This window comes from Lipophrys pholis (assembly GCF_963383615.2).
Source record: "Lipophrys pholis genome assembly, chromosome: 5".
NCBI lineage: Eukaryota > Metazoa > Chordata > Actinopteri > Blenniiformes > Blenniidae > Lipophrys > Lipophrys pholis.
The window spans coordinates 17,047,456-17,065,587 of NC_137628.1; the positions used below are offsets into that span (position 1 = coordinate 17,047,456).

Here is an 18,132-nt window from a genome sequence, read left to right on the forward strand (position 1 = left end):
GGATCTATTGGAGCTCACCACTCCGTCTGTTCAATTGGTGTCAGTCATGAAAAAGAACATAAAGACACCGGGACAGCCAAACTTTTATTCACCAGGAGCATAAGAAGTGTTAAATTGAAGACTTTTGTTGAAAAATTGACACTATTGATGATCCTGAGGACTTCAGATGTTCTATTTGGATCCGGTTTACTTAGACCACACTGACAACTTTAGATAATCTTTTTTTTGTTGGGTAATTTGTTACATATTTCACATTCATGAATTTCATAAATTCATATTTTGTTGACGAGAACCCTATAGATTTATGTACAGAACATACACCTATTTCTTTTAAATTATGACTCCTATGAATTGAATGCACTGATATACAATCATAAGTTTTATTTATGTACATATATTGTTTATATATTAATTTTTTTTAACGTGATTAAACTTGTGGTTTCACACTTTTGACACTTAAACTTTGCAATACCGACACTGAAACGTAAATTGACTCGAGTTTATTGTATCGTGTCTTAAAACTTCAGTCATGTTGATTTCATGAAGACGACCAGGAGGACAACTAAAATAATCAGCTTGATCAGATTTAGTTTCGCACTTCTACAAAGCTGACCACACTCACACTTCCAGTAAGGAGCAAAAATAAATCGTTAAGCATTTAATTTATTCCATTTTATCGTTACAGGTCCGTTTCAAGAGGGTGTCCAAATGACCACTCCTTATACAACCACTAGATGGCGCCCTGTTAAAAGGCCAGACAGGCATCACTTCAATTGAAAACAAAGAACAAAAAGAGACGGAAAGAGAACAAACATTTTATTTGGCATAAACAATATTTTATTGTTCATTGCATTATTTTCTGTCTTACAATGCAGATTAATGTGTGAAAAGTAAATAAAACAATTCAGAGCATTGGGATCAAGACTGTCAAGACATTTGATTTGAATACATGAAATCAATTCTGTCACAAACAATCAGCTCTGATTGATACACATGAACATTTCAGAATGAATGTGAGAGTTGGATCACCCGCACTGGAAAAAGAAAACAAGTTCTCTTCTGTGTGTCTTAAAATGTGTTCATTCCCTTACTGCAATGCAAGAAAACGTTCAAGGCCTCCCCGAACTGAGAAATTTCAATGAAAAGTGAGTTTGTGGTACGAGATGTCCAAAACAATTGATCAGTCCGATCAATATAAAAGAGTTCACTTCAATTTTATTGGAAATGAATCTGGAAATTGGGTCAAACGAAGCCAAATCTCTAATTGATGTAAAGTTCCCCTGGTAAAATGAACAAGTTAATGCTCAAGCCCTCCGTGACCCTTTAGGACTGCAATTCTAGTTTTTGCTCCCATTTTGGCATGTTAAAGTTTGTTTTTTTGGAATTCTAGCTTTACGCTGTCGATCAAATTTACACTGCATAGACTAGAATTTCAGATTCTTCCTCCTTTTTTAGCGCAAAATCCAGTTAATCCCTCTATAATCTAACAACAATCCCTCATTTCTTTCATGATTTGAAAATTGCTTTTGTGTCACATGGGTTTTCATATTGTATGTGTATTGATAAATTAGCGTGTGAAACGTGGCAAAAACTCGATTTGAAAACAGTATGAAAAAGAATTTTTCATATTATCAATCATAAACACAACAGTGGTGCACCTTGAGATTATGACTTACATTTATAGCTCAACATTGTTCACTCGATCGGCAGACATTTCGTGCTACTCCAGATCAGTTACAATAAATATCTGGAGCAAAAACATATTTTAGTGTCCTACAGGTTTTAGTAGACGAAAAGGCAGGAGTAGTTTAAAATTACTTTATATTCCAGCTCTTTAAAATGTATATATTGTCCTTTGAAAGCAGTTTCATTTAAGATTTTACATACTTAAATAGAACACCTTTGATATTACATATGAGGGCTAAATGCATTTCTTTCGGGGCGACAGAGGGGTAACGTCAGATTGGTAACGTCAGATTGGTTTTTTTTGTGGCAATAATAATCAATGAACAAATCTTTGAGACCTTCTGGTGAAGGAATAAAGAAGTGTCACTTAGAGCACACTCTAGTGTGGAGAACACTTGTGTTGAGGAGCCACACATGGAACACGAGGCCGGGCGCCCAGTTGGATTGGACAGACCCACACGGAGATAAACATCAGATACTTACTGGCGTTAACTGACCTTTCATGGCGTCTGACTGGGTTTAAAGGCTGAAAAGCTGATATGGACGCGCTACAGATGACAGAAACAAATACAAAGTAGTAAGTGGTGCGGCCAGAGGAGGTATTGCTGTGCCACAATAAACACGTTCCAGTACTTTTCACATTGGGGTTTGGTGTGTGTGTGTGTGTGTGAGCTCTGTATTAAAACACCTTCACACACAGTTTCCGCATGAATACCAAGGTTGTCTTTACAGATTATAAGCATCTCCAACACAGGCCAAACAATGAAGGACACTGACTGAAACACTTAGAAGGAACACAAAACCTCCCAGCAATACAAACCAGCTCCGCGGTTAAAAACCATCGAGCGAAGAGCTTCTTCCCAATCCATTCTCGGGGGCGCAGTCATTTTAAAAAAGTAAAATACTGAATAGTTTCAATGCTGGTGAAGGTTTTCTACTGTACTCAGCTCCTTGCTGAAGCTCTTCAGTTTATAGTGCATGCTTTAGCAGAACGACGCGTCCAAGCAAAGATGAAAACTGAAGATTACAATCAAGCAGTAGTAATACTCTGCATCACACTGGCTGCAGAACTTGGATGGTAACGAGAACATTAAGAGAAATAAGTTTGCACTTCAAATGTAACCGATTTGTGGTTGTACTCTAACACAAAGTAACAACGGCGCTCTACAGGACTGAGCTTTACTCCAGAGCTGCAGTATTGTTGGGTTTGCTTCGTCTTCCCTCTGCGTTGCAGGAACACGACTATGAGACATGGTGGACACGAACAGAGCGATCATGCATGTCAGTGTGCTGGTCTGCACACGAAAAAAAATTAAATAAAATAAAAGCTTAATGACACAGGAATGACTTAACTCCTCCTTCACTCTGATATAAGCACCATCAACTACAGGTGTCGCATAATATGCAGTCGTTTCCATCAGACCAGGTAACATGCAGCACCTGGAATCTCAACATCTTAGTTTTAGGATGGAGACACAGAAGAGACTTCTGAGCTGATGTGAAGTTTTTTTTCTTTAAAGTCCAGTTCTCTTAAACGTCCCATATTATACCGTTTAACAACTATACAGTTTAGGTGGTTTCCCTGTTAAAAGGTGAGTTTAGTGTCCCTTGTTGGCACTAAATAAAAACGTAGTTTAATAGCACTTACAATGACGTTTTGACGTGTCAAACCTTTCTCGTCTTATTTTGCGGTTACTAGCGGCAACGATGAACGCTAAAGGAAGTCGGTCAGTATTTAGCAGGGAAACCAGTTTACCCCACACACCATCGCTGTGATTCGTACAAAATGCCGTCATTCAACCAGTTTGAACCAGAAGTAGAGGCTCCTGAAGACCGAGATTTAAAAATAGTGGCTGAACGTTACTTATTTTGGTCGTGTGTTGTGCTCCAGCTCGCTGTAAGAGGGACTGTTGGTTTTTCATACACAACCAGAGGAAGTGGTTATTTCCCTGCATGATGTCATGAAGGGAAAATCTTTGACCTGTACGACCACACACTGGATAAAAAGTGGAGCGAGTGAGAGAGATGACACTTTCTTCACGTCTATGGGGGCACATATTACTGTTAGAAAACAGAACTGTGTATAATATGGGACCTTTAAGACAACGGGAGATGGACTCTACACAAAAACAAGTGATGGCAAACTTGGTGTTAAAATACCCGTCATCTAACAGAGCCCTTAGATATGTAAAAAAATAAAATACAACACCAGTACAAACCTTCACGACTCACCTCCATGTACGTCAGGACAAACCAGCATTGGATTTCAAGATGGATTTTATTACAACATATTGATAAAACATTACAAAGGATGGATACAAGTAGACTTCTGACCAGGATATATTAAAAAGAACAAACCTGAAAACAGAATAAAGCTAGAGACTGATGAGTCATGGATTTAGAACACTACATTATAGGAATCAATTTCATCACTGAGACCCTCACCAACCAACGTTGGGGACGAAATGTCCAACAGCACCTAAGCATGCTGTGAGGGCCTCAATCAGGCTATCAAAAGAAATGAACAAAAGAGATTTAATCAGATGCTTACAAGAGAAACTTGCCTTTTTAAGGGGTTGGTACGATCATGTAACTCCAGCAGCTTCAAAAGAAATACGAATCATTTTAACACACATGACCTCTATGAACCTGAGTGAAAACCTATGGGGGGGGGGATATATATATTCTCACATGTGGTCAAATTACAACATAGCTGTTTGCAACTTCTGTGGTGAAGGACTGTTTCCAATGGAGAAGTTACATTAAATGTCCATGTGTTCAAACAGATCATGACCATCTTCACCACCACAGGTCTGACTGCGCTTCGCTTGCAGACAAGTTTGAAAAAGCACAAGGGTGAGAGAAAGGTGTTAACCCCAAACCTAATGTGGTGGCTGCTTTGCTGCTTCAGTAGCGTCCAGCGGGAGACATGACAGGCGGCCTCATACCCATGGGAGGGCCTCCCTGGTAGTGGGGCACCACCATGGGAGGACCCTGCGCGTATGGAGGCATCCCTCCAGGCATGTAGCCGGGCATGCCCTGAGGAGGGGCCCCATACTGACCTGCAGGAGGGACAAAGAGCACAAGACTTCAGGAAAGTTCAGCAAAAGCAACATCAAATTAAAAACATTTGGAATTATAAATGTAAAGGCAGATTTGAACATATCTAAATTGCATGAGGGTACCTAATAGATAGCTGCTGGTAATACTGACAAATTAGCTTATAACATTTCAAGGATTGGTGTGTACAATTTAAGACAAGCTTATCCCACATCTACATCAACTAATCATACCAACCGTGAGGTTCTTTTATAAAGTTCCTGCAAATTTATTTTGGTCAACTTTAGTTAGTCTTGGTTATCCACGGGGAAATAAAAAGAGGGACGACCTTATTAAGGCAAACTGCTGAAAGTGAATTCTTAAAATCTACATTATGGCACCAAAGAAACCCTCATTGTTCATGACGATACTACACAATTATAAAGGTGTTGACATTAAATAATTATCAGTGCAATGAGCCAATTGCCATATTTTTTCCATAAAAAGAGTGAATTCTGGGTTATTTCTATTAGACATTAGAAATTCTCCCTGAAGAGAATCAGACGTACCATGCATGGGATGCCTCATGCCAGGCTGCTGTGGCATGCCTTGCTGCGGCAATATGCCGCCCACTGCTGCCACCGGGGGAGCAGCCACGTGGGCCTGACCAGGCCTGGGTATGAGGCGTTGGTAACGCGGCAGTTGGGCCTTCATCTCTTCCTGTTGGCAGGGACAACACAAAAACAGAAACAAAGACTCAGACTAAAGAAGCACAGTAAGGCCCCCCTTTCAGTTATTAAAAAAAACACCCCCCCAAAAAAATATTGAGTTGGGTACCAACGTTGGCGTGGCCTGAATTCACACTGAGGATATTCAAGTTCAGAATAATCCTTCAACATAACCACAAAAGAGAAACTACTGAGTGGCAGTTTCAATCCAAAATATCTACTGTCAAATATCTTACTGGCTCATGAGCAAGCTATAGAATATACATGCAGAACCACAGTCGTGGGTATTTTACCAAGCTGCTACCACGAAATGGACTATTACGTAGATACCAGTCATTACTTACTGTGAAAAGGGCATAATAGAAAGCTCAAGCAACTTACCAGTGAGATATCCTCATCAGGGTGGATCAACTTACTAGTTGCACTCGTGGTGGTGAGGGTGGCAGGCTTACTGGTCACTGTGGCCGGGGGTTTGGCCACAGAGCTGCTAGAGGGATTAGAAGAGGAGGAAGAAGAAGAGGAGACAGAGGGCTGGGTGTAGGCAGGGAAAGTTGCTTTGGGAGGGTCAGAAGAGGCGACAGTGTTGTGGGAATTTGAAGCTGGAGCCCCGGGAACATTGTGCTGGGCCTGTGTGAAGACAAAACGCAGGTAATCCACAAGTAAAAACTGCTCTATTGTGTTGCTCTTTACAGCTCTGTCCATCATGCAACCACTTGCACAGAAATGATCATGAGTGAGAAGAGTATGTTTAAGAACATGACCAACGACTCTGTGGGAAATCTTCAAATTCAACATTTTACACAATTTATTCACCTGTGTATGAATAAAACAGCATTAGACATCTTCACTTCCACCTTCCTATGAATCAGGAATAAGATCTGTTCATTTGAAGGGGGATTTTTTTTTCACCCCCTTTCAGAACAGACTTAAGTATTCTGCAGACTTACGGTGAAAACTCTTCAGTCTTTTGCACCAAGATTAGTCCAACCACTGAGCGATGTCATTTCAGAGGTTCAAAACAAACAGTGCAATGCATCCTGCTGCAACATACGAAGGCATCTCAAAGCACAATGAGTCGTTCTCCAACAGGTCATGCTCCAAAACGTCATGAGGAGTGGAAAGACTCCAGATGAAATTAATGTAATTCTATTTTTGTGCCTCAATCCGTGTTCATTAAACAAGCGCATGCAGTCAAAAAGCTCACAGACAAAACAATATACTAGTTTCCTTGAAGGCCAGCTGTTCTGACTTTGTTACGCTTGGCGCATTTCTTCCCCCCCAAATGCTGTTTGTACACAGCCGAGGTTACAACTTTAACATTTACAGGCGGTTAATGGATTTGCGACATGCAGCTGCCACATTCCATGTCTAAGTCCTGTCTGTGAGCGTACTTGAGGCGTGTTAGGAAAGGGAGGCTGGGAGGAGGCAGACTGTGGGTCTGCAGGTGGAGAGGAAACGGCAGCTGTGCTGCTGTGAACACCAGAGCCCATCTGCAGCGTGGTGGAAAGGAAATCACAGCATTGGCATGGAACACATGCACAAAAACTATTCTCCCTTAATCAGGATCCCCCCCCCCCCAAAAAAAACCCCTAATGGGATTAGACACGAGTCAAAAATCTAAAGATATGGAACACAATAACCACAAATACTGCAATTACATTTTTTGTTTGAATCGCAGCAGATTGTTTTGTTAAAACTCTTGTTCCGTCATTAGAGAGATTATCTCTACAACACCTGGGGAGCGCGATGCCCACCTGTGCTGCGCTGGGGAAGAGAGGTTTGGAGACGACGGGCTGGGCAGCTGGCATCGCCGCTCGACCCGGAATTGGTCCTGCTGTAGGAGCCGGGGCCATGTGGGGCATCCCCGGCCTCTGAGCCATGTGAGGCGGCATTCCTGAAGGAGCAACAAGATGCACTCATAAGACCCAGACAAATAGTGCAGTTTTACAAAATAGCCCAGCAAAGCATGGCCTCTTCATCAGAACTCATTAATTGAATGAATCATCAATCAACGCAGTAATTTATATCGAATATCAAAGACCGATAACACTTAGCAGGCTGCAGTCATTAACAGAATTCAGGATCGTCTCATATTTAAGGAATCAAATAACTTCATTAAATTAAAAACAACACGTCAACTTTGAAACTCCTGAATAATAACCACAACGTACCTGGAGGAATGCCGGGCATGCCCGGCATCATGGGAGGCATCATCCCACCCATTGGCATCATACTGCAAGAAAAGCAAGTAAGGAAGGATTTTTAACAAACGTTCAAACACTTGTGATGTGAAAAGAAATAATCCTAGATCAGAGCTCTTACCCTGGTGGCATTCCATGCATTGCAGGAGGCATGCCGTGCATCATGGGAGGGACGCCAGGCATCATGGGAGGCATTCCTGCAACTTGAAATTACAGGACATGTTCTGTTTACTGACTTGAAACACCCAGTAAGTCAGGAAGTTACACACCCAGCCAAGTTAAGACGGCAAAAAGAATAGACATACAATTAAGCCACACCCCATAGGCACCCAGCACACAGGCAATGCCATAGACGGCTTCCTGAAACATTTTCTCCATGTTTATAGCTGCCAACACTGTATACAAACTCAAAATGCACAAGGAAAGAAATGAAACAATGGAGAAATGCCAGGCAATGCCACAACGACTTTAACTTTATCAATAACCACTCTCCTGGAAGTCCCAACTCAAATCAGAGAAACCAGAATATACAGCCTGAACATTGGCTCTGCATATAAAATAAACTATGAAATCATGTGACATCAAAAGATCAATTATGAACTTCGTCCAATGGTTTGGTCTGTTTCAGGGATTCTAACAAAAACTGAACTGGTCGTATTGTAACTTGATGTGTCTGAACGTTCACATTTCACAAAGCTAAAATCACTCAGGGAATGCAAAAACACAGTGCAGAGGGTTCCTATTTTAATCGAGGTGTTTGAAAACTTTCGCATCTGCACCACAATCGACACCTACTTTCAGTGTGCAAATGCAACTCTCACCAATTGCTTTAGAAAACAAGTCACTCAACTTCAACCTCACTACAGAAAAAAAAAACGTGTGCAAAATTACAACTTTTGATCTCATTCAGCAATTCAATATCATAGTGCAAATGTTTTCAAAGCTTTTATCAATGAGTGAGGAACTCTTGCCGTTTACAAATTGCTACTTGCCTTGATATCCTCCAGGAGCCATCCCGTGTGCAGCAGCCACAGGGGGCATTCCAGGTTGGGCCATTGGAGCAGCTTGAACCTGGACCGCAGACACCTGCTGAACCGACGGCCCTGCTTCATCATCGTCATCCTCGTCAGAGTCATCTTGATTGTTTCCCCTCTTCTTTTGGCTTTCTAAAAACAGAAATAGAACATGCCTTAACACAATGCCAGGTAAATAGACTCCTGGGACACGCAATGATGAATCACTGGACTCTTCAAAGATATTACAAATCTCGTGACATTTTCAAAGCGACCCAACCTTGTGATTTTTGTTCTAATGTTCGTCTTCTTTCCTGCATATCTTTCTCTGGGATTCCCTCCATGCCATAGATTTCAAGCTCGATGTCTGTTCTTCCAGGAATTGCATTTGGTACGCTGTCAATTGTCTCTTTATGCACCTGAAACACATTAAAAGTGAGTCTGTAAGGACAGGCAAAGCAACTTCATCATGTACTGTGCTTATCTTCAAATCCAAAACTGGGCTAATGTCATTACCTGCATACAGTGGATCGCCAAGCCAGGTCCAGTGTACAACTTCTTGTGGCAGATATGGCATTTAAAATGCTTTGCCTTCTGATGCTGAATGAGGATCTTCTCATCATCAAAGTCTCTATTACAGTACCTTAAGGAGATGGTTAAGGAACAATCTTGGCTTTGTATTGCATATATTGTGAATGTATTGGCCCTCATAGACTAATGTATTCAGGAAACTCTTTGCAAGCTACCCTGAATTACGTAATTCAAACTCGAGAGTCTTTACGTCATCACAAATTGTACAAAATCTAGGTTGAGCATTTTGATTGTGACGCTTTGAGACCATAGTCAACAGTTTCTACTGTTCGGCTCACTGTGGTCATACTATTGTTGGACCGAGAGATCCAGCACTTCAATTCTTACATATGAAAATATTTTGAGGATAAAATTAACAACTTTCATAATTGCACTGTCGTTAAACGACAATAACTTTATCGGTTGTTTAAGCGCAATGGATGACAGTGTGTTTTGCTCACGATGAACAGAACAGCACACTAACGTAGATTGAAGGTATAAACATCTTGATTGAGAGAAATAATCGATCATCTCAGTGTGTCGGCAACAAACAAAACGCAAGCAGAGGCTACATTAGCCAACAACAGCTCCATCATTTAGCGGTGGTTTAACGGCCCCCGCAGCTTTCAATGCGTGCTGTACCGAGTAAATACACTATACACCAATAATTAAAGTCATACCTATAACAATGGAGAGCTTAAATCCAACATGTAGCTTGAAAGCCTGTGGACAGCGAAACGTACAGTTAGCTTTAGCTTAAAGATGCTAACTGTTAGCTCAGGCCTCGATTTGTCAAACAACTTTTGACTCCGTTTCTTAGTCCAAGTAAAAATAGAAAAGGATACCAGCACCATGGTTTCATCTGCTTCTTCTTTTTTCGCCCCATTTCCAAGGAATACTGAAGGAATGGCTTTACCACACGGATTGACGAGTCTTATTATCTGCTTGTCAACAGCATGCTGTCAGTTCCGTAACCAGGCCGAAAATGGCGCCTCCGAGGCGGAAGTGCTTTTGTACGCTTTTCCTCACTGTTTTTTTTATTGTACGTGCTTATTCAATTACAGGTAACTTTATTTATTCTAATAATAATTGCCACAACAGTAATAATAATAATAATAATCATAACAATAATAATAATAACAGTAATAATAATAATAATAATAATGATGATGATGATGATGATGGTCAACAGAATACAAAAGTATAAAATATAAGTGGTGCTATACAAAAGCAAATTTATTTCTATAGCATCATTCAGACAAAAGGCAATAAAGCAAATGCATTAAAACAAGGCAATTAAGATACACATTCACTAAGTGGTTAAGAAAGGCATTAAAGGAAAATAAATAAAGTAAAAGTCTTATCTTAATAATGGTCTTAATAAAATATGTTGTTTAATGGAAAGCCTCAGCAAATTACAATGTATTATGGCCTAATTAAAAAAGAAAAAAGAAAAAAAACCTGTCAGCAGTCCTGAGGTGTTCAGGCAGTTTGTTCCACAGGTGAGGAGCATAGGAACTGAAAGCTGCTTCACTTTGTTTGCTTCTGACTCTGAAACACTTAGTAAACCTCTTCTTGAGGACTACGGAGGTCTGGATGTTTTAAAGCCAAGGCCAAAGCTTTATAGACCAGAAGTAAGATTTTGTAGTCAATCTTTTGACAGACGGGCAGCCAGTCCAGATTTGAGCTCAAGCGTAGTGTGCTCCACCCTCTTTGTGTGGTGAGGCAGCTGTCAAACAGATTGTTTTTACTGAGACCTGTAAACACATTGTTACAATAATCCGGTCTGTTGAAAATAAATGCATGAACATGTTTCTCTGAATTTTGTTTGGTCAGAAATCCTTTAATTCTTGCAATATTACTTAGATTACAGTGGGCTGATTTGGGGGGTATAGTCTATTTTTCTTTATCTAAGGATGGTCCCATTATTTGGAGCGATTGGGTCTAAGGTCAAGGTTTGTGTCACGAAAAAGTCAAAAACGTATTTTTGTTATAACGCAGTCAGTTTTTTTCACGATACAGTGACGTCATTACCCTGGTTAGTGGTTGTGTGCCAGATGTTAGGGAGGGTCACATGGAAATTGTAAAATGTGTGTACATCTGTGTGACATAACATGAAGCAATTCAAACAACCTTGACAAATGATGGAAGGAGTGGTGCGGTGAATCAAATAACCTTTTAATCCCTTGGTTTCCTAAATGGCAGATGTGGCGTTGGCAAAGGTATGCGCTCCACCGAGTGCCCTTTCTAGTCTAATGTTTGTTTAAATACTATTTGTCAAGAAGAGTCTCCAATAAGTACCACGCATTCACCTCGTTCCTTTCAAGACTTGCAGTTAGTTATTTCATCCACCAGATGGAGACAATGTTACAGAAATGGGACAGTGGAAAAATTGTCTGAGCACTATAGTGCGTGCAGAAGAAAAGCTTGAGGAGGAAGATAAAAGTGTTCCTCCCAAAAGAGGGAGGTAGATATACATGCAGCTGGAAAGTCGTGCTTCTCAGGGTTTAAGCAGCAGATGATTAGTCATCCTAAATGAGTCTACATAGTGCAAGCACAGTGAGCAAATACCAGAAATCACCTAATTATGCATGAGCTCAACCTGTTCCATCATCCCCTTAGATGTTAATAATGCAATGCTTTTAAGACACAAATACACACCCAGCAGATATATTTCATTACTTTACAGAACTACTTTCTTAAAAAATATATATATTTTGAAATTGACAAGCTATTCAACAAGTAAACATGAAAAAGAAATGTCACCTTTCTGGATCTCTGAAGATTTGTAAAAATCGTTTAAAAGCAGAGACTCAAGTCACAAAGTTTCCCTTGGTTTCATGACAAATTCTTCAGCGTACGTCTTCAAAATCGCTATTCTCCATATGGTTGTACTGGCTAGACAAAGAAGTTATTCAGTGACAGCTCTAAGGGTCCCTCCTCTGAATGAATTATAGCTGATTCTTGTACACTCAAACGTTTCATTGATCACTCCGACATCTGCTTTTTCCCTCAAAGGCTCGTACCCACTTGCTCCAGCCTGAGGCCCTGAACTTTATCTGGGTTTTGAATTTAAATCTAATCTGGACTCAAGGCTGCTTGGTTTGTGCATTTTTCTCCTTTGCACAATGGAGGAGCTCTCCGGTTCTCCTCCCTGAAGACTGAATACTATGTATGTGTGTGTATGCATGTGTGTGTGTGTGTGTGAGATCCAGTAATAACGCGTGACCTGCTGCTCAGTGAATGTTTTTGGAGCTTTTGTTTAAATACTTGAAAACCTGCACTTATACAGGACCACACAGCAGCACGGTTTTCCCCTATTCTGGAGTTGCAGTAGAAATTCAGGATGTGAAATGTGAAGACTCCCCGTGAAAGAACATCAATAGACATAAATGAATATGTTCATACAGTCAGAGAAAAAACATGTTTTTCATGCCATTGATCATTCAGAAGGCAAAAATTCAGACATACCTTATTTCTGTATAAAATTGTTTAATGTACCACAGTATGTACATATCAAATCTACAAAATATGCACAATGTTAAAATATTATCATCCATTTACTCTTACTCGGTTTTGTGTCGTAGCCCTTTATATATACAATCCCAGGCCATCAATAATCACTTTTTAAATAGGATACATACAGGATATAGCTAACATATCACAATGCAGACTTACCAAACAATATACACAACATACCAATATCACAATGTTACAAAAACAACAACAGCAAATTCATGTTAAAATATTAATCTGTATTTAATTCCATAATAATTTCTGTGCGAAGCAGTTACCAGTGTAACACGAGGTTAAAATACAGTACGGTTTAAGACCTACAGCTTTGGGCTGGGGTCGCTTTCTATACCGGTTCAATCAATTAGGAAATTAAGTTGTGACAGGAACTAATGAGACAGCATCGATTTACTTCTTTGACCAATCGCCTCCTGAACTGAGAGTAAAACAACCCCAGCCCAGGTGTAGTTGAGGTCAGGCATGTGTGCTCTTCTACGTTTAGTAATGAAAGAAATACTTGCTCAGAACGGTCTAGTGAATGTTTTCATTTGTCTAATGCAACATCTGTAATAAATCATCTTTTTTTTTTTTTAAACCTTTGCGTTTCATTTTATCTTTTAAAAGTCCCCACGAAACACGACAGGGTTAACGCGACAAGAATGCAACAACACTTCTTGGTGTCGGAAGAGAAAACTTCTGTCCCATTTCATTGTTTCCTATCACACAAACTTAAAAATCACTTGGCTCACGTAAAAGCAGTGCTTGTTGGAGAATGTGTTTTCCCCCCTGGTGCTTGTAGCAATGATTTGGCATCATTTTTCAAAGCTTAAAGGCTGAATGGCACGTCTGCTTTTTTTTTCTTTCTGCACACACAATTCTATACTTTTTCACACCTCTTGCATACGCCCTACACACAAACGACTGCAATTTTGAGGTCCAAGTAGGTCTTGACACAAATGAATCCTTTTCTCAAGACATGACAAAAGCTGAAGGCAACACTGAACAGCGATCCACACTTTCTTTCAAAAAGGTAATATCACAATAACATCTCAGGGGTGGGGGGGTTCAGAACGTGGAACACTCATGATCTGCTCGTAATGATGACAAAACACCACCGAAGCCTTAATTGACATATAACCTTCTTCCTTTACAGGCTGCTCTGATCTGAACATGATTTATATTGAAGGGTTTTTACTGATGTTACTCGAGAGCAGAGGCAACTGTGCAGAAATACTTTCATTATGCTGATGTCTCCATGAGTAGGCACCATTGGATCGAGAGGGAGGAGGCAGCGAGGGTAAAGCCACGTGTAGAGGACTATTACTGCTCACTGCTGCTGTTCGGAGTATTCATCTGTAGACAGAGCAACAGCTCCACTGGCTTAAACTCTCGACACAAACCTCCAGCAAGGGTAGAGCGGTTATACGTTAGCTAGTAAGCAGAAACAATGGTCAGGCCTATCCCAAAAACATATAGCAGGTGAAACAGACAGAAAGAGCTGCAGCTTTTCCAGTACCCTTGCAAAACAGCGCTCGATGGACGAAGAATGTAGCTTTCACATGACTCCGATCACCCAAAGACGAGGCCCAGAAGCCTCGAAAAAAACGGACTCTTCCAGCTGAACACTCAAGCGCCTACCATTGGAAAAGTGAGGGCAACTCAAGGTGGTGGGGGGAGTCGCACATCAAGCAGACTGTAGGCGAAAATGTTCCAGAAGACGGCGCAAAGCACAAATAAAGTGTAGACACAGAAAAAGATCCAGAACAGCGACTGCTCCTGAAGTCGCTGCTCATAGTTCTGCAGCACCACCACACCCAGCGTCAGGCCAACCACCACTCCTCCCAGGTGAGCTACAAAGCTGGGATTGGGGCACGGAGGAATGGCTGGGGGGTAGAACCGCAGCCACACCGCTCGACCAAACTCCACACTCACTGTGGGCAGAGAGGACAAAGACAGATGTGAAGATTCTCAGATGTTGACACATAAAGTATATGGCTGCGAAATGAAGTGAGTATTTTCTCTCTGTCAACATGCTGGACAGAGTGGATTTAGATCCAACACAGGATGTCAATGAGGACTTTACTTCAGACAGATGAGACGTCACACATTTGCATTTTTATGTGCAGTAGTGCCGGGATGGAGGAAAGTGAAGTGAGTTTGTGATCAGATGTTTGCAGGTTCAGATTCCTGCAGTGGACCTACTGCGGGAATTAACTGCAGGAAGTTTATGTTAATTTAAAATTTAGTCAAAGTTAATTATAAAACTGATGTGTTAAATGCTGGGAAATCCTTTTCCCAAGGGGACTGATAAAGTATGCTTTCTTTATCTCTTATGTGAGACAACAGCCGCTCTCAGTCATCAGCTCCAGCTGTTAACTACTGTTTGGCAAATCTGTCCTCAAACAATGTGACAATGGAGAAGTGTAGCTTTGAAAGGCAATGGAAAATGTTACTGTGGTGGGCTTATTTGAATTTACACTTGGAAAATGCCTACGACACTGTTAGACATTTTCTTGTAGTAGAATGAACTTCACATCAACAAAATAAATGTTCACAGTCAGACGCTTTAATATGCTGTAACTGCAGTGGCAGAAAGTTGAGTATTAGTAGTTATATAGTTACTAGCTATATATATATATGTGTTTTTTTTTTTTTTTTCACAGAAACATTTATCATGAGATACTTTTCTGGAAATGATGTACAGTCAGAACAAAAGTATAACTCTTTAGTCCGATAATGTCAAGAGAGCATGACTGAGGGAGAGTAATCCAGACTTACTGCACACCAGAGCCATGGCCATCCGGAATAACTTGAACTGACACTTCATTCCTGACCAATTCTGAAAAAAAAACCCAAGCAGAAATAGTGTGGAACAATCATAGGAAAACACATTTGTGAGACATAGAAGTCTGCGCTACAAGGTCAAATACTTCCTCACATACGGACATGAAATGACATGAGACTTTGCCCTTTGTCTGAATGCAGATCAATTTAGAAAGCCTCGGAGACACTCTGACCCCCAATCTGTTCAATCTGTGTTAGATAATAACATTTCAGCAAAGAGGAAGGAGAATCTTCCATCTTGACCTCGGGGATGTTGTGCAGTAATGGGCTGAGTGCACCGAGAGAAACACATTGAAAGTAACAGAGTTTCACCTGATGTGACATCTGCCAAATGGGCATTTGATGACCCATTGAGGAAGGATGGGGGGGGGGGGGGGGGGTAGTGAGTCAGTTAAACCAGATTAGGCATCAGGCACAGATGTCAGAGGACAGCAGAGCACAATGAGATATGAGGCGATGTTATTCACACTCATAAACGTGCGCACACACTCCTCTGATCTCTGAAGGAAAAGGCAAAAACTGATGTTGAGGAATGTTTGGCATCTGTAGATAAGAGAGGCACCTGCTGGGGCCCGAAACAGGCTGCTTTGATGATGTGGCAATGTCCTTCAGTGACAGGAAATCTGAGAGATGTGATAATCATCGACACGGGCACGCACGCACACACACACACACACACACACACACACACACACACACACACACACACACACACACACACACACACACAAAAACTTACCATCACTACATTAGCCAGATGCGCTGAGACCAGGGCGTATACTCCCCCAGATGAGCCAACCACTGGAGCCGTCATATCGGTGACAGACACCGCCAAAGACCCTGTGGTGAAGGTCAACACCAGGTCAGTGTACAATTATAAATGAATGAGGACATCCTTCTGTTATTCGATACCCTGGCAGAATTAACCCACTAAGGGAAGTTCCTTTGAGCAGTGTCGGCACCACAAAGCAACAGCTTGCATTACATTAGCGCATCAATAAAAGAACAAACGTGAATATTCCATCGCATCAAAAAATCTATTCAGATGAAAGGAACAATTATTACAAGTTTTTATATCAGCATTTTTCAGTCTGATTAATAAACTGACTTTCCTGCAAATGACTGTAGTGAGATGACCAACCTGACCACTGTGAGCATCGGATGTTTAGAAAAGATAATAAATCACAAAGCTTGCATCATGTGTAAAGTAAAAGTAAAAAACTTTTGTTGTTTTATAGCAATGACAAAGCCTTCTGATTCTGAAAATAAAGTATTGTAAAACAGGTTACTGCAACCTTCAGCAGCCTACTGCAGAATCTTCACAACTGCAATAAAACTGTACCATAGTAAAAATCTGTTCAAAGGGGGAACTGGCGACTCCAAGCAGAGATTAGAGCTCATATCACAAGGACATTTCAGAGTTGAAATACAAACACAACAACAAACAACCTCGAAATACTAAATTAAAGAAATAAATCTGTGTGGTGTGAAACAGCCGCTCACCAGTTATATTTCTCTTATTTATCATGTCATCGACTACTTTATCTTGGAAAACAAAGAGCTTTAATATCATTACATAAAGCGTTTCATCTGTTTGTGCATTTCTTCAAGTTACACAAACCACTAATGCGTCATTGTAAAATTAAATTAAGGATAAGGTTGGTTTTTTTTTAATATATGATTCAATGTAACATTGACATTCATCTGGGGTGTTTATGAATCGCACAGTTGAGTATGAGTCAACTACTTTGAGTATGAGTTCGACATTTGTTATCCCTGCAGCTCAGGATTTACTCTCATGTACAAAGTATGGCTTCAAAACTGTAAACGGTTCCATTGTCGTCGTCATCGCATCGGCTAATTGGTGTACAATTGGTAATTATACAGTAAAGATCTTCTTCTTTTTTTTGCAGAAAACATCTGCCTGCTGCAGAAACTGACACTTGGAGATCCATGACGTTTTGCAGGAAAATTGAGGAAGACCAAAACACTGAGCTGGAAGACGTTAAAACGCTTTGCCACAAAACAGGTACAAATTATTATGTTTTTGTATTTATAAAGACACATTAGCCACAAGACAGTAAGATTTGAGATGATAATGTGGTGAGAATAAATATCCAGTATATTTGTGCAAAGTTTCCATTTATATAAAGCCAAACTAAATAAAGTACAACGGCATTTATGTTTGTTTAAAATATATGACCTATCAAAAATACTACTCGAAACTCTCACTCTTCACAAAGTCATTTAAATATTTCCTGGCAGAAGTTCGTTGAAGCTCAGACTTTTTTTTATCGAATAAATGCATCTATTTTGTAGGCATAAGGCAGCTTTTGCTCCTGCTGTACCAGCACACGTTGTGTTGAATTAATTCAAGAAAGAAACAAAAATTCTCTTTAGCACATTGGTGCCAATTCATTGCGTGCACTAAAGAGCCAAACAAGCATTGAAGAGTTTAAATAGAAGGACATTCAGATCCGTACATTAGTTCTAATTGGACTGGAGTCTCTATGCAGAAGCCAGAGGAAAAGACAAAAG

The 18,132-nt window shown here is 40.4% G+C and overlaps 2 protein-coding genes across 6 annotated transcripts in view; both read right to left on the reverse strand.

Annotated features, from left to right (window-relative positions):
* Positions 1-3,947: 3,947 nt before the first annotated feature.
* znf207b (zinc finger protein 207, b) lies at positions 3,948-10,238 on the reverse strand. 3 transcript variants are annotated; one of them, XM_080464541.1, is made up of 11 exons: positions 10,083-10,233; positions 9,184-9,310; positions 8,948-9,086; positions 8,647-8,820; positions 7,776-7,857; positions 7,625-7,686; positions 7,208-7,347; positions 5,835-6,080; positions 5,295-5,445; positions 4,569-4,748; positions 3,948-4,288 (listed from the first exon to the last, which is right to left on the reverse strand). In XM_080464541.1, exons 1-10 carry the CDS (start codon positions 10,121-10,123, stop codon positions 4,594-4,596), a joined length of 1,317 nt encoding a protein of 438 aa, XP_080320667.1. In that variant the 5' UTR covers positions 10,124-10,233; the 3' UTR covers positions 3,948-4,288; positions 4,569-4,593. The 3 variants fall into 3 exon arrangements, with proteins under 3 accessions (XP_080320667.1, XP_080320666.1, XP_080320668.1); XM_080464540.1 differs by having other exon boundaries at positions 3,948-4,748; positions 10,083-10,238; XM_080464542.1 differs by having other exon boundaries at positions 3,948-4,748; positions 7,776-7,851; positions 10,083-10,224.
* Positions 10,239-12,711: 2,473 nt separating this feature from the next.
* Positions 12,712-18,132, reverse strand: part of rhbdl3 (rhomboid, veinlet-like 3) — a 59,409-nt gene continuing 53,988 nt past the window's right edge. For all 3 annotated transcript variants that reach the window (XM_080462676.1, XM_080462677.1, XM_080462678.1), the window contains 3 exons: positions 16,334-16,434; positions 15,529-15,589; positions 12,712-14,681 (listed from right to left, as the gene is read on the reverse strand). In XM_080462676.1, coding sequence (XP_080318802.1) covers positions 14,410-14,681; positions 15,529-15,589; positions 16,334-16,434 — 434 coding nt within the window. In that variant the 3' untranslated portion in view covers positions 12,712-14,409. The remainder of the gene's footprint in view (positions 14,682-15,528; positions 15,590-16,333; positions 16,435-18,132) is intronic.

Excerpts from the sequence above, each read along its gene's own strand:
- znf207b (XM_080464540.1), bottom strand. The coding sequence starts at position 10,123 with ATGGGGCGAAAAAAGAAGAAGCAGATGAAACCATGGTGCTG. Across the intron at positions 7,858-8,646 it reads GGCTCCTGGAGGATATCAAG|TTGCAGGAATGCCTCCCATG; the intron begins GCAAGTAGCAAT and ends TGTAATTTCAAG. Across the intron at positions 5,446-5,834 it reads CTGATGAGGATATCTCACTG|GAAGAGATGAAGGCCCAACT; the intron begins GTAAGTTGCTTG and ends CCCTGCCAACAG.